Source organism: Rhamphochromis longiceps, linkage group LG23 (genome assembly GCF_057381845.1).
Source record: "Rhamphochromis longiceps isolate RC_006_pf linkage group LG23, R_longiceps_female_GT1.1, whole genome shotgun sequence".
Classification (NCBI taxonomy): domain Eukaryota; kingdom Metazoa; phylum Chordata; class Actinopteri; order Cichliformes; family Cichlidae; genus Rhamphochromis; species Rhamphochromis longiceps.
In genome coordinates this window covers 40,937,803-40,954,369 of record NC_140578.1, presented here as the reverse complement: position 1 = coordinate 40,954,369, position 16,567 = coordinate 40,937,803, and the positions used below count along the sequence as shown (strand labels likewise).

Genomic DNA, 16,567 nt, shown 5'->3' with positions numbered 1-16,567 from the left:
TAAAGCAAAACCATAAACAATGTTTATTCAACTCAGGCGATTGCTCCCTTACCCATCTGCAGCTCAGTGATGGTTTCCACCAGAGACCAGTCAGGGCTGTATCCACAGTGGGACTTATCCAGCAGGCTGTCTAGCACCTGCCTGACTGTCTGCCGCTCGTCTACCATCATGGTCTTTGAGCTCTCGTCGGACATGTGGACCCTGATCACCAGCTGAGGAAGGCCAAGAGGGAAACGCTAAAACATGATATCAATATGTAAGATTTATCGTCATGCATGCGTTAGATCGGGAGGGGGTCAAACATAAGGCTTGGGGGCCAGAATTAGCCCAGCAAATACTCCAATAAGGCTCAGCTTTGGAAAATGCGGAGGGAACGGTAAACCTCAGCCTCCTAGTAGATGCTAAGAATTTGGAAGTGTTAGGTGATCTTCAGGAAATTTGACCTTTAACCTTCATGTCAAGGTCACTGGAATTCAAACTCTTCTGAGATTTTTAAATGGTAAACAGGATGATTCCTATACGGCGCTCTTCTACTCTCCCGGAGCACTCAAAGCTCTTTAACATGCCTCATTCAATCATTCACACTACCATTCTTAAAAGCTTGTAAGTGCTTACTATCCAACATTCACACACATTCACACTCTAGTGGATACATCGGTTAGTATCTTGCCCAAGGATATTTGGCATGCAGACTGGAGCAGATAGGGATTAAATCGCCAACCTACTGATTAGTAGACCCACCCCACATTTTGTATTTTAGTAGATACACCTATGGTATCAATTTGAAAATATTTTTTTTGTGTAAAAAGCTGAACATTTTCCAATTTGTAGCTTCAGTTTAGTGAAAGAATGACATCTTATCATGTGTTCATGAAGATCATGACCATGTCCCACATATGGCCACTAAACATGACTACGAATATGGCTGTAGTTTGGGCATCTTTAAGCAACCAGAACACGAAAGCTTAAACTAATCTGAACGCGACACACTCGCACACGTGCCAAATCCTGGATCACACAATCGCAGCCTCGATGTGTGAAACCAAATAAAGCCCCGGATTCCTTGACCCTCCTGCATGTCACCTCCCACTGCGACCCCGACGTCCAATCGCGTGCCAGTACGGATGATTGAAGTGAAGCGCAGACCAATGAGAACGCAGGGACAGCGATGAGTCTCAGACATGGGGGGAGTCTGACCTACATTTCTCACAGGAGACCCCCCCCCCCCACCACTCAGAGGGAAAAAAGTTAAATTAAATCTAACATCTAAATCCTTTAAGATCCATTTCTTATCCAGATGAAGTCAAACTGCTTCGGTGAAATTCAAATCATTGCTGGTCGTGTAAAACGCCGACAACAGGGCACGAATAATTTAGCACGTCAAAGCTCTCCTGTGTTAGCTGAGGTTTTTTTTCCTTCGCGTGTCCTGTCTGTACCAGTACCCTTTATCTAGCCATACTCTAGCTCTGTTGGCTGTAAAACTATTGGGCTTCAACCATTCATTGCATGCAAAAAAGGACACCATTCTGTTAAATGGCATTGGTCTCATTCAAAGAGACTGTTCATTCACCGGCCTGGGGGGGAAAAACAAAAGGCCTGCCTGTGTGAGGAGTCCCGTATCGACCTCGCAGTGGAAGCAAACTGTCAGTGTGGCAAGGCGCTCCTGTTGTTCAGCTGATACGCGGGATAAATAACATGTCTTATGTGGATCTGCGTTATATTTCTGAAGCCCGTCTCCGCTTCCTTGCTCCCTCCTCCAGCAGACGCACACACATAATCAAACACTGCAATGACCTATTTTCTGCATGTTTCACTGCCTCGCTGTGAATGAAGTTCACAAAGAAATGCGGCGTGCACGAAATATGACAAGACGGCAATTATTCAAAGTCAGAAGGGCTTCATATCCCTGCACTTTCTAAGAGTCAGCGAGTTAAGAGGTGGTTCTACCTTTTTGACTTGTGCCTCCTTGATTTTCTCCAGGGCGACTCTGATCTTCTCCGCCTTCAGTTTGGCAGCTTGCTCCTCCTAGATGAACGCACAGGAGTGTGTTAATACAGCACGCACATTAAAAATGCCTTTTGATTTTATAGCCTCATCCTCGTCATACATCCGTCACTCCTTTGGCAGGAATAACACATGCAGCTATGCACAACTTCATGAAAAAAAGCATCTGGAATGATGGCGCCTTGTGTCACGGGCAGAAATCTAAATTTCCCCCATGCTCCAGGCTGCTTACCTGCCCCCTCCAACAAGATGCCATCACCTCCATTCCTACAGGTTGTGTAAGCTTCCACGTGTGTTTTATTACTTTAGCGTGAGTGTTCAATTAGACAAATAGACGGAATTATGATAAAAGACGCCGTGGCGGCATTGGCTCCTCAAAAATGGTGCTCCGCTTGCTGTATATGGTTTCATGCCGGATTCATGTGGAGCTGCGGCGGTTTCTTTTGATCATGCTATACAGCAGAAGGGGAGACAATAGTAGAAGATCCCTCAAGGGTGAGAGGCTGCAGATGAATGCAGAATCAGCTCAAAGAGCATCCATGCAGCCAACTTAAAGATGCGAACCCCCCCCAAAAAATGCTCAAAATGGGAAATATCCAGATGTGTCCGTAACTTGATTTAAAAATATGACAAAAGCGGTTTCTTCTATTCAAATGAACAAAAATCTGTTTGCCACCTTTCACACCAAGATTAAAAAAACAAAAAGTTATTCCAGCGTGATTCCCAGTCGATCCAAGTCCGCCTTGCATCCACATCTGCCGTCACCCAGAGATGACAGCGGTCGAGCTAGCTGAGACGGTGCTGAGCGAGGACTTTAGTGATGGCATGGGTTCACTCACACGCAGACATGTGTGGCCAAGACGAGCACAATTTGACTAAAACGCCAAGTGAGACAGTAGGGAGGAAAATGCCCCTCCCCCTTCCCGCTTCCTCCCCTCTCCATCACTCGTTTCCTCTCTTTACAGCAGATGCAGGGGTTTGGGAGCGTACCCAATCGAGGGGAGCATAATCCCCACAAAAAAAAGGTACCAGGAGGAAGGGCCGCCCAACCAGCAAACTCCGTTTAAAGGACCCTGAACCCTTTAGCCAATCGGGACGAGGCGGGGGAAGACCATGACCGACTATGGCCCTGAAGCTAACTCACAGAGACAAGGACGGAGAGAGTGGGTGAATGAGAAGCTGAGGTGCTGAATATTTGAAGTCATGTGTACACACGAGCATGTGTGTTCAAAGAGAGAGGGTGAGGGGTATTAACAAGTGCTCCCCAAGCCTCTTATCTCAAGAAGCCCCTGCCCACTCCTTGACCCAGACTGCCTTTTCCACATGACCGACTCTAGGGCACACACACATTAAAGCTTTAAAACCAAGAGTGTGTTTGGCCAACACATAGTGGCAGGCTTTTACCCACCCCAATGTGTGTGTGTGTGTGTGTGTGTGTATAAGACTGAGTAAGAGCAACAGTGACCAAGAGGTCACGCGAGTTGTACAGATTACAGTCGGGAGTCAATTTGAGTCCCACTGTGGGTTCAGCCCCAGAAATGTCAGCGTGGACAACCCGCCCCCCTCGCTCTCTCATCTATTATTCCCTCTCTACACGACACATACTCCCTGCTTTTTATTAGACATTAGACCGACTCCGATTCGACAGGCGTTTACCCTTCCACTTTCACAGTGAGCCACACCAGAGCCAATTTAAAAAAAAGAAAAAGCTCTTCTGCCTAGTCTGTAAAAAAAAAAAGAAAGAAAAAAGAAAAAAATCTTGGCAGCCACTTCCTTTGATGTTTTTCCACTCTCTCCCGCCTCGCTTGTTCCCAAGCATCCCGCGCTCATTCAATATTCTGATTCACGAGCGAGGAGAGGTAGAAAACTTGTGAGTCCAGGCGATCGCGGCTCGCCTTCTTCTGTTCTCTGGTGGAAAGTGTAACACTAACACATAAACCCCCTCACAGCCTGTAAAGATGCAGGCTATCACTCCTCTCCCCTTAAAAAAACAACAACATAATATACAGCTGAGTGCTCTGTTTACAGCAACAGGCACCAATGTTTTGAACCACTGACTCAATCCAAAAGATTTGGTGACTATGTCCGTGTAGCATCTCAGTTATCGTGGTATTCTAAGGAGCTTGGTGGATGTCACTAGGGGGACATGTCCTTGTCTATGGCACAACATAGAAGAGCCACCTCGAGAGGACAAGACTCAGCTGTACGTCTGCATCTAAAGGACAAAGGTCACTCTTTCAAGGATCCCAATATCCACATTTTGGACAGAGAAGACAGATGGAAGAGGAGCGAAAGAAGCCATCTATGTCCAATGTGAACGACAATCCTCGAACAGAGGGGATGGCTTACAGCACCAACTGTCTAACACCTAAAATTAAGGACGGCTTAACGCCCACTCATATCTTGCGTCAGTCGATCGCAACAGGTCACATGATAGGGTGAGGCAAGGTCCACCCAAAACCTCTGCTGATAATAACCCTTTTTCACACCTTAGCTCATGTGACGATGAACATGATCATCAAGAAACTTAAAGAAGTCCAGTCGCTTTTCTTTCCCAGCTTCTTAGATAAGGTGACTGCAAATCTTATATCCAGCTCTAAAACTTGAGGGCAGATGAGCTGACAGTGTCGCTGCCGGCACCCATTATATTCAAATAATAAAGGACATCACTGAAAGGGCTATTTTACTGCCAACAGCCACTAATGGAGATCTCTGTGTGGAAAAATGCACTGTAAACTTTCAGTTTCTAAAGACACACACTGTAACATTCTCTTCTAGTTAATCAGCATTATAGAATTTAAGGATTTAATATCCAACCAACTTGGAATCAGCTGATTTGTACTTTCTTGCTATGCATTGTGTATTAAAGGTGGGATAACTCACAAGCAATGAGCTCCAAACTACAAATATACACACATATGCTCAGCATAAACTTTGCAAAGAAGCCAAAGGCAGCGGCCAAAGCATCTACTCAGAGGTTAAAAGAGGTGATGGGAGCATCAGACACGACTTGGATTATAGAGACATTTGAATAACAAAACTAAGCTGGAGTCCAACTTAGATTTGTTTTTTCAGTTAAACACAAATTCCACTTTTGGCTAGCACGTAGGGTTATTATCTCAACTATGGGTGAATCAAGTAATGGTTTAGTCTCTATAATGCGAGAAACTCATTGTGAGCAAGCTCCATCTGCTGAAGACTGTGACATGTGACCAAAACCCACAGAGAAATCTATCAAGTAGACTTTGTTCACATTTGTTTTGCCTCTTGTGTAACCAGTTTTTCTAAAGCACAGATGAACCTTTCAAAATAAGACAAAGGCAACAAATCATGCCATTTAAAGCCCTGCAAGCCCTGGTTTCTGTTTCAGACTTCTAAACAACTCAAAATATTAAAAGTAATGATTTAATACTGTGTAATAAATGCTAATACATTAAATTTTCCCCTTGTAAGCTTTTATTGCTCAAAGACTGAGTGCAAATCAAAAGCCAGCAACATGAAGTTAGAAAGAAGGATCGAACAAAATGAAGGCCCACAGACAAAACACCACATGTGGAAGCATGTTTGAAAAAAATCCTCTGTTCTATAATCACTCTCAGCATGGACTTTACCAAAAAGACGAGCAGAGCAGAAGACAGGAGCAATGCACACAGACACAAACACGAATGCACAGGAGAGGAATGAAAGCAAAAAGTGTATGAGGAAGTCACCTTGGTCAGGAGGTGAGAAGGCTTTCCAGCTATGCTTTTCAGAATGAGCGAGGTTTCTTGGTCCAGATAGGAGTGCTTGGGTGGAGGAGAAGATGGGGGAGGAGGATAAGAGCAGAAGAAGAGACAAAATATAGAGAAGTCAGTGCCAGGTGATTCTGTGAGGCTTATTAATCACAAGTGTTTTGATCTGTTTTTGTACAGAGAAGCGTGGAAGCGAGAGAAGGTTTCATTAATGCGCAGCAGCAATGGTTGTCATTAGATACAGCTGTTGGAAAAGAGGCAATGATTATGAGAGAGAAAAGCGTGAATACACGGTATATTCTCTGAAACCTAGACTCCACAGCTACGCTATCACACCACACACACACACACACACACACACACACACACATCAAACACACACACAACAGCTCAATTGTAAAAATTCTGTTGCACCTAACGTCCATTAACCTTGAAACAATTAACTGTGCACACCAACTGGAGAAATTGCTCAATCATTCACAAACACACACACTTACGGTGGCCCGATCCACTTCGCCCTCTCGCGAGGTGAAGTCAAGCTGCCGTCTGGCCGGCTTACTGTTGGCTCGTCGCAGCGTGACATGCTGGAAAAGTCGGGTGGGTGCAGGCAGGTGGGGTGTGTGCGTGTGTGAGGACAGAGGCCGTGGATATAAGAAAGGATGCAAACACAGACAGTGTAAACACATGCAGGCGAAAACAGGGGGGACATGCGAGAGACTGTCATGGCCGTCCGACCACGGCATTGCTTTTGTTAGTGAACAATAGGTAGGTGTTGACATTGTAATCCGAGTCACACTTGAGATTGCAATGCATTCACCGACAGCATCGAATGCACAATACAGAGGCTGCATTGTGCATTTACTTTGGATAGACTTCAGGCATGCAGTTCCTTCCAATCAGTATGTGTGTATAAACATGCTTGGCTTCATTAAGGTCTATGCTTAGTACTTTCTCACTTCTCCTGACTTACAAACTGAACTGACCGCAGTCCTTGTGTACATTACACTTACCGTCACATCTGGAAAGACTCATTTAAACCGTCTGATACGTCTATGTGTGTGTTTCAGTGTGGCTCGTACCTCTGTATTGGTTTGGTTTTGTCCTTGTGAGATTGGGCTGCCCTGGCTCTCCACCTCTCCTCCTGTCACTTTATCCGTATCCAGGGAGTCCATGCTCGAAGCTGAGGCACATGCTGAGTTCACACTAGACCGCTGGGATGGTGCGTCCTGCTCGGTGACAGCACCGACCGAACCAGTCCTCCGATGCTGCCCTCCGCCGCCGGACGATCCGGACGAGGGCCGCCGGATGGTGCTGGAGGAAAATGAGGACGAGGAGGAGGAAGAGGAGGACGTCTGACGTGCCGCTTCATCCATGCTCAGGGAGGCCTTCTCTAGCTGAGAGGTGATGTCATCTAGGGAGATGTTAGAGGCCGCGGGGCGAGCAGTGGCGCTGCCACCTCGTACCGTGTTGGCCGGTGATGCTCGAGTACTGCTGCTTGCACTTCCTGTTGGGGCGGGTTTCAATTTGACAGTGAAATTAATATTTGATTGAATTAAATATTGACACAAGAAAGATCTCAACAAAACTGACTGTTTTCTACAAAGCTTCACCTTTTCTCTCTCTGTTATAACTTTGCAGGTGTTTATTTCTCTCAACCCCAGTTTTACACTTTTGTTTCATCCCACAAAGACTTCCTTCTTTTTGATGCACAGCAGTGTTTCCTAACCACAGGGGGTATATTTGTGTTGCAGCTAGGGGGGACATGGAAAGATTACCAATGGTATCAATTTCAAAATCCTAAACATGAAAAAATGGTTGATATAGGTAGCCTAAAATGTGGATAAGTAATTGAACTTGTTTGCTAAATGCAGTATGTATATGGAATACAAATACAGCTGCTGAATAAACAGCAAAAACTACAAGCTAGCTAAGAGCATGAATAAAAAGGTGGAAACCAGCAGTGTAGAGCAGGGGTGTCAATATAAGGCCAGGGGAACAGAATTCCCCCCCCAAAGACTCCAATCTGGCCAGCTCGATGGCTTTTGAAGATTTCAGACTTTAGTTTTACAGCTCATACTGCCCTACTTTTTCTTACATTAAGATATTTCAGGGATTTTAAATGTGTAGTTAAAGAAAGGGGAGTTCCACAGGTCCAGCGCACCTAAGATCAAAGTGGGCTGCATTGTATATATTCCTCCTGATTGCTATTTATTCCTGCTGTCTTACTATTTATATTTTATTCCTGCACAGTTGGTGTGGAGAACCCATAATATGATTGTACATGGACAATGACAATAAAGGGTTATTCTTATATTCTATGTGGGCCACCCATGGTGTAAAATATGGCTAGCAGGTAAGCTGAATGTGATGGTTCAATAACAGATGAAACATTCCCGATCAAGTTTAAAATTAGGTTAAATGAAGATGAGGTGGAAGTGATGGAAGGGCTCTTGAGCTCATCTGAATGGGCTGCAAGCTGGAAGCCACTGCTGCACAACAATCTCAGACATCATGCCTTACAATTGACTACTATCTGAAAGGATACCAAATGATAACAGTCTCACTTCTTCACATTGAGTATCAAATTGTTTAGGAACTGCACTTTTTGTTTTAAAAGCCCATAATTCAGCAGGACTACCTCCGCTGCTTCCTCCTCCACTGGTGCCTGTGTGCTTAGTGCTAGCACTGCGCCCTCCAGCTGCCCTCTGCTGGCCTTTGCTCTGGCTGCGAGAAGTTGAGTTTGGTTTGGAAATGGTATTCAACTCCTGCTCGATGGAGCACAGGTCAGCCATCAGGGCATCCAGGTCCACTGTGTCACCTTGGTTCAACGCCTCTGCAAGGAGCAAAGCAAGAGTTATTGGGTTATACTAATAAGTGCATCTCTGTTCTGTTGTTATACTGAAGTGAGATCTTACCATTTATGTTATACATTGAGAAGCGGTAGGAAAAGTTGGCCATGTTCGTCTCCTGCCTGAGAGGAGGTTTCTGCAGTGCTTTCTGCGGCCTGCCATCATCCAGACTCTGCAATGTGCGCACACACACGAAACTCATAAGATGCACATTTGCAAAACACACATTCACACTCTGACACTACAGTCAAAGCGCATCGTAACAACCTCGTCTGCCTGCCAGACTCCTCAGTTACCCACAGACCTGCACAAATACTATGTGGTGGTGGTGGGAGTGGAGTTGCTAGGATACAGTAAAGGGAGACAGGATTAGCAGTGTTAAGGTTGCTATGGATACAGCCCCATCCTTTCTCGCGGTGCTCTGTCTACGTCTGTGTAACAAACCACCCCCTTAGTGTGTGTGAGAGTATTTGTATTTTAACCTGTGTGAGCTTGTCCAGCTCTCCCAGCCAGGCTCCAAACATCTTGTCCAGGTCCTGGTCCTCCTTGTCACTGTCTTCCTCTGCTCCATGGTCCAACTCATCATCAGATACCTGGTCCATCTACACACACACACACACACACGCACGCACGCACGCACGCACGCAAAAGACGCAGAAAATTTCACATGATTACAAGTCACACCCACATAGCAGGAATGATCTAAATGAGGAAAGAGGGGGAAAAAAACAAAACAAAACGCAAAAACAACTTAATCTCATGCCAACCTCACTGCCTGTTACCATGACAACCGTTCGCAGACCCCTAGCGGGCACCTTGTGCTGTGCGATCACCCTGTGGTGTCTTGTGTGCTGTGCACCACTGACACGCCCAGGACCTCTACTACCAGCTCAAGAGCCAACACAGAGGGAGGAGCAGAGCATCTTCCTCATGTCTGCAGAAAAAAAAACCCCACTCTTTTCTTTGGAGGCCCACAGATCACTGTTAAATTAAGATATTAATCAGACCACACGGAGCAATAGCATGTGCTGTTAAAGGCCGGTGGATAATAGGATGGAAAGCATAGCTGGCTCGCTGAGAATGCCCAGCTGTTTTTAGTCAAAGGTGATGGCAGAGCTCCCTCTAGTGGGTTAAATGGAAAGTGGCGCAACACCAGCATGCATCTGTTTGCCTGGCCGACTTAAGTCTCATATATCTAACAATTAAACAGAATCCGAATAAAATCAGGAGGAAATCTGACGCTCTAGAGTCAAAGCTAAAATGTCTAACCCAATCCTTTTTCATACACACAAGGACGCCACAGTAGACAAAACACTGAATGAATGATATGAAGGAGGCAAACATAACAGAAAATGGCTCCAACTGACAACGCAAAACAATCTGCAGCCTTGATGTGTGCCTACATTCATCCTCATTTCCTAATGCGATGGTCTCCGGTCCATGTGAAAAAAATATGTTCACCCAAATGCCGATGTGCACCGAGGAAGATCGTTCACCAATCTGGTGACAGACCTGTCAAGTGGAAGCAAAGTACGGTTGAGCACAGGAGGAGGAGGAGGTCATGGCTCTGATACCCTGTCAGATGCCAGAGGAAGTGCCGAGTGCAGAAACACATTTTCTTACTGCACACTTTCAGCTTGGCACACACAAAGAAAAATATTACACCACTGTATATTCAACACTGGATATTAAACAGACTAAAGCAGAACGCTCAACCTGTTTTTCCCTTGGTGTGCACTCCTGTCTTGGCATAGTCCGGAGTCCCCAAAACAGGCGAGTCAGATGGAATATTCCAGAGTAATCCCATTGATGTTTTCAGAGGGTGTCATTCCATGTTATCCCAGCTATGTGGTGTCAGTCACTAGAGGGGACTGTACCAAACTGGGATTAACCCCGCTGACGACCCCTGTTCTTTTGATCTAGCAAAACGTCTGCTTGTATGTGCGAGTATTTGTGTGCCGTTGCCTTTATGGCTAAAATGAACACTTGGTGATCTGAAAGCTATGCTTTGTTGTTAGAATGTGATGAAGGTCGTAGCAAACCAGATAAAAGATGAAAAGCTAAGCAGCTGAGGGGTGCTTATTTCAGACAAATTCCAGCATGCTTACTACTAGAAATCACTGTATGTGGTGCATGTAGAAGACGTACCCTGAAGCTGGTGCTACAAGCTTGTATTACGGACCAAAGCTGTCACTGCAGAGTGTTTATTATACTTTAGATGATGGATAGCTTCCTTCTTCCGGCACTCTCATTAAAACACATGAGAAACATGAACTTGTCATCTTGTGGAGGAAAGAATGGAGTCAATGAGTATGTAAACAAAAACAACCCAGTGTGTATATATGTGCGCTTAAAATTACATCCATGCACTCATGAACGTGTGTGGCAGTCACAACAGGAAATAGCCAGGATGTGCAAAATTCCTAATTTCCCACATGGCCTTTTTCCTTGCAGGAAGCTCCAGCTGTCCTCCAGCTTATCCATACCACTTATAGTGGCGGTAGTGGTGGGGGTGGCACTTGTACATTTGTAGGAATGGGGGGGAAGAAACTTGAGGTGTTGAAAGTGAGATCCAGACCTCACCACCCTTATGCCCACACATGTTACATCGTAACACAATTTGAATCGTTTGTCTCCTTGGCTACCATGAAATGTGGCTCCATATGGGGACCCTTCAGTCACAGCCATGATTTTGTAAAATCAGGTGAGTATCTCAAGCTATGGCATCAAGACGAGCACAAGAGGAAATGACTAAAAATCAAATGAGCCTGCACTGCCATTATTCCCCAAGGTTATTCCATGTGTAAATACACATACAGGAAATGAGTCGCACTGCAGGACACTTAACAGCTGTGTGTAAACAGCCTGGAGTCCTTTATAAGAGTCTCTTCCACACACATACACACACAGACTTGTGGTCAGGACAAAAAACAAGTACAAATATATATAGATATGCTGTAGGTGTGTATTCAGTCCAGATGCAGAAAGAGTAAAAATAGAGCAAAAACGATGCAGAGCCAAAAACAAAGAGCACTTTGGAAATAGCTGCTGTCATTCTAATGGAATCACGGCCTTAACAGAAGATGCTGCTGCAGGTTTAAGTGAATTACCACCTGAGGCCCTGCTTTTAAGCTTATGGAGCATGACCTGAGAGAGACACGGGGATAGGAGGTTGTGTTTGTGTATATATGCGTGTGTATGTAGTCTGCAAATGCACTCCTACAGGCATCATCGCAAACTAAACACCGGCCGTGGCCTTTTCCCTGCTGATGCTGCACGGTCCCGTCTGTCTTGTCTGAGCATGACCGCCATTCATCTGTCTCCTGTGACTACTGGGCAGCTCAGAGATCTGGGGTGAAAGAATAAAGGTCAAAGGCCTTTTCCCGTGGAGTCTCCTTCTGGAGTCTCTCTTTTTTTTTGGTTTTCATGTAAACTCGCAGTGGCTGCTCATCTATTTATGCAGCGTGTTTTCTAAGAACAAAAATCTCAAACTGTTAAAGAAAACGCAGTAAGCACCCAGCGCTGAGGAGGTTGAGTATGTGGGAGGAGGAGGAAGACGTGTCTATCTTTAGTCCAAGTCATCCAGATCAGAGCGTATCGAGAGGATTAGAAAGGGAGCAATATGAAAACTCGATGTTAAACTGTTGTTTAATTAACAATATTAAACCCTGTAGGGAAGCACAAATATGCAGGAATAGCTGCAGTCTTGGGTCTTTATTCTCTTAATATTCAGATGAAAATGTACTACGGTATATTAAGATCAAGAGTTATTTTGTGAAAGTTATGAATTCATATGATCTCAAAGTACGAGAGAAGGGGAAAACAAGTGCCGACTGTAATGCACCGACAGCTTCAGCAGCACCTGTTCTGCCTGCAGTCGACATACAAATGATCAACTACTCTTAACATTTGAGTTACAAATAAAGCCTCTCATATTTCCATCGCACAGGAAGTCAAGAGGGCTGGGTGGTGGAAAATGACTCGAGCTGTGTAAACACTGTTGTGACCAGATACTCCACTGACTGAATGTTTCCCCAAGTACTTCTAAATATGCTATTTTTGGACAAAAAACTCCACCAAGCCTCAACTGTATGTGTGCTGAAATGTTGCAGTGAGGAGTGTAGGGGTCATCTCCAAAGCCACCTATTCCTCACCGCTATTTTTCGCTTCTCTCAAACGATCTTTGCAAAAATAGCTTAACGCCAGTGTCTGACACCTCTCATCTAAAAATATTCTCAACAACTTATATCACCATTTCAAAATACGGCAAAATGAGAAACATGAGGCAATAAAACCAGAAACAGCGTGACAATAACAAACTCTGAATTTCTGCGATGCCCACACTGTCGTGGTGCTTGGCTCTAAATGGAGAGTGGGAATTCTTGAGAGTTTAATGGGACACAAAATGCTCATGCCGATAAAGGTCTCTGGGGGCAGATGCAAACAAAGCTGAAACAGAGGAAGCAGACAAAGCATCTACAACACCCATAGACAGGAATAGCTCCAAACACACACATATTACAGTTTTTCTCGATTGCTTAAACACTATAACCAGGCTTTTAAACTAAAATTTCAAAACCGTAACGCTATTTTTCAAAAAGCTCACCCATTTCCCTGAACTATAAACACTATTCCCTGCTTTGACACATGAGTCAAATTTGGTGAACTGTTACTGCAAAACTCTACACACAAATCCCTACATTTTTCAGTGCTTACACCATGTAGTCATTTAGAAAGCACTAGCATTCAATAATGTTAACTTAAGTCAGCATAGCTTGAGCTCAATTAGCACACAATTAACCAGGTGGAAACACTAGGAGTCAAAATTTATCACACACCAATCAGAACCTTCGAATGTGTGACAGTTACAGTAATGAGTGCTTCTATTTTTGTAGGACACAGAGACGACCACCTGGTGGAGGCAGGTTAAGGCTTTTGTCGGAGGGGCAAGAGAGGGAACTTGTAAACATGGTAATTGCAAATAATGTAATCCGCCTGCAAGAGATTCAAAGGAGAGTGATTGAGGATGATCATCTTTTTCGAGGCATAAATGCCATCAGCCTCTCCACAATTGACCGCATCCTCCGAAAGAATCAATTCCGGATGAAACAGGCATACCGAGTCCCTTTCGAACGAAACTCTGACAGAGTGAAAAACCAACGTGTGGAATATGTTCAGGTATGAGTTTGGATATTGTATAAAGTATTGTGTACCATCACAGCATGGCAGTTTATGCTGCCATTTCAGCACTCTTGAACTGTGGTTCAGGGTACCGATTGACTCTACTGTGTTATGTGTTTTGCAGAGAATCTTTGAGATTGAAGGACGGCCTGTTCCCCATGAAATAATCTTTGTGGATGAGGCAGGTTTTAACCTGACCAAAAGAAGGAAAAGGGGGAGGAACATAATTGGCCATCGGGCTATTGTAAATGTCCCTGGTCAGCGTGGGGGGAATGTCACTATGTGCGCAGCCATCAGCCAACGAGGGGTACTCCACCGCCATGCCGTACTAGGACCCTATAACACTATGCTTCTCCTTGCTTTTCTTGATGGTTTAAGACAACATATGTTCCAGCTGGACTACAGGGAACCAGCACAGCCAGAGCAGCCTCACTACGTTGTTGTGTGGGATAACGTCAGCTTCCATCGCGCTGCTCTGGTTCGTGACTGGTTTACCAATAACCCAAGGTTTTCTAATATCTTTCTGCCTGCATACTCTCCCTTTCTAAACCCGATAGAGGAGTTATTTTCGGCATGGCGGTGGAAAGTGTATGACCGAGAACCTTATGTCCGTGTTCACCTCCTTCAGGCCATGGAAGAGGCCTGCCTAGACATATCAGTAGATGCATGCCAGGGGTGGATCAGGCATGCAAGAGGATTTTACCCCCGCTGCCTGGCTGGGGCCAATATAGCCTGTGATGTGGATGAGATTCTCTGGCCTGACCCAGACCAAAGACAAGATGCTGAGGTGGGATAATGTTTCTGGTGTGTGTTGTACTGTATAGTACATGAATGACAATGTGCCACTGTACATACATTGGTTGTGTCTTTTGTGTTTATCATGTGACAAGGGTTTTGAAGGGGAGAACCATAAGCAACCTATTTGTTTTGGAACTATTGTTTTGAATTAATTGTACCAGTGTGCAAAACTCTGTTGTGGTGTGTGTGTTTTTGAGGGCTTGTGTTTGATGTCTGAGGGCAAAGTTTGGTTTTTCAGCAGGAGTGAATAGTTTTGGGTGTAGAGCTTCATTTTGATCTGGAAATAGGATGTTTGGGAAATTGAGTGAGATGTTATGGATTTGTGTTTACTGTTGTGAGGATATGAGGCGTAGTTTCAAGAAATGTGTTTTAGCAATCGAGAAAAACTGTAATGCATGTCCCATGCTGTAAATGCTGCTGATAACCTCTGGGGAATGTAGTGTGTGGAAAAAAAAGTGAAGGAATCTATAGGGGAAAAACAGACAAACAAAACCATGTGATTATGCATATCTGATAGGCCACTTTTAAATCCACCTTATTTATATCGATATGGATTGGGTAATCTCTTAGAAATGAAAGGATACCACATCAGTTAATGGAAATTAAACTTATCAACCTACAGAGGGCTGAATTCAAAGACATCCTAAAAATCAAACCCCATGGTGCCAGGCAGTGAGCATAGGGGCCCATAAGAGGAAGTCAAGCCCTCAGGCTGCACTGCTACTGATTGTTTGGTCAGAGACAGTCACACCAGCATCTTGCTGGAGGTCATTTTGTAGCTCTTGCATGTCTGCTCACTAAGGAGCAGACAGCGGTCCTGGTGATCGGTTAAGGGTCTTCTACGGCCCTGTCAGGCTCTCCTAAAGTAAATGCCTGTCTCCTGAAATCTGTCTCCTGTGCTGGGAGAAACTGCAAGCCTTCAGGCAATGGCACAAATTGATGCACCATCCTGGAGGAGCTGGACTACCTGTGCAGCCTCTGTAGGGTCCAGGTATCGCCTCGTGCTACCAGTAGTGACAATGACCGTAGCTAAACGCAAAGCTAGTGAAAAAATAGTCAGAAAAGATGGAGAGGGAAAAAAGTCAGTGACCTCTAACTGTAAAAACCATTCCTGTTTTAGTGGTCGGGCCATTGTTGTCCTTCTAGTGCACCTGCTGTTAGTCTCATTAACACCAAAGCAGCTGAAACTGATGAGCAAACCCCCTCTGCTACTTACCAGATCAATATCCCACAAGTTTAACTGACTTGATGTTGCACTCTGATTAAAAAAAAAAAAGTTTCTTTTTTTAGCAATGTATTTATAAAATAAGTGCTGTATATTCTAGCACTGTAGTGTATAAAAACATGCAAATCTATAAACACAAAAACAGCCTCATGCAGGTTTCCTGGTGATCGCCTTCCTTGTTAAAAATTCAGCAGTTGTAAGGCCCGTCTGTTCCATGTAATACAGCTCATTTGCAAACTCTTGGTAGTTACAAAGGGAAACTACATGTTAATTGAAAATCAATTCAATCAATTGTTTCTGAAAATCACCCTCTCCTTTAAAATAAATTTCATGCAAACATCTCTTCTTTTTCTCATGTCAGACCATCATCTGGTGCAAGCTGCACTTCTAACCTGTCAGACTATGATTCACCTTTCACACATGCATGTGTTTGTGTCATCACAGTAAAAACACCACGCTGAAAAGCCAAGTGTCAAAATATCATAATGACATCCTGTAGCCGTTTGAAGGCAATAGGCGCTTTCGAGCGCGTCTTGTAATCTTGTTTGTGGCTTGACAGTTGAAATAAGGTCTTCTGTCAAAGAACAAAGCCTGGAGCAGACAAATGCTTGGTTTCACTACCTTTAAGATATAAAAAATAGATACGATCTCTTTGTAAATGTGCGAGTGCGTGTCATTTCCAGGCTTGCATTTGCCATGCAGATGGTGATTATTTGCTCATTTCCACTCCCATCCCTGCTTTCTGTCCCTGCCCTGCCTTTTTACCCCCGGTCCCCTCC

At 44.5% G+C, this 16,567-nt stretch overlaps 1 protein-coding gene across 3 annotated transcripts in view; it reads right to left on the bottom strand.

Moving 5' to 3' along the window:
* The window catches only part of raph1b (Ras association (RalGDS/AF-6) and pleckstrin homology domains 1b), a 41,325-nt gene that overhangs the window by 7,500 nt on the left and 17,258 nt on the right, over window positions 1-16,567 (bottom strand). For 2 of the 3 annotated variants that reach the window (XM_085398757.1, XM_085398758.1), the window contains exons 3-10: window positions 9,067-9,186; window positions 8,651-8,756; window positions 8,374-8,568; window positions 6,815-7,239; window positions 6,233-6,319; window positions 5,715-5,789; window positions 1,948-2,025; window positions 53-212 (exon numbers count right to left, since the gene is read on the bottom strand). In XM_085398757.1, the coding sequence (XP_085254883.1) occupies window positions 53-212; window positions 1,948-2,025; window positions 5,715-5,789; window positions 6,233-6,319; window positions 6,815-7,239; window positions 8,374-8,568; window positions 8,651-8,756; window positions 9,067-9,186 (1,246 nt within the window). The remainder of the gene's footprint in view (window positions 1-52; window positions 213-1,947; window positions 2,026-5,714; window positions 5,790-6,232; window positions 6,320-6,814; window positions 7,240-8,373; window positions 8,569-8,650; window positions 8,757-9,066; window positions 9,187-16,567) is intronic. The other variant, XM_085398759.1, reaches the window with a different exon arrangement.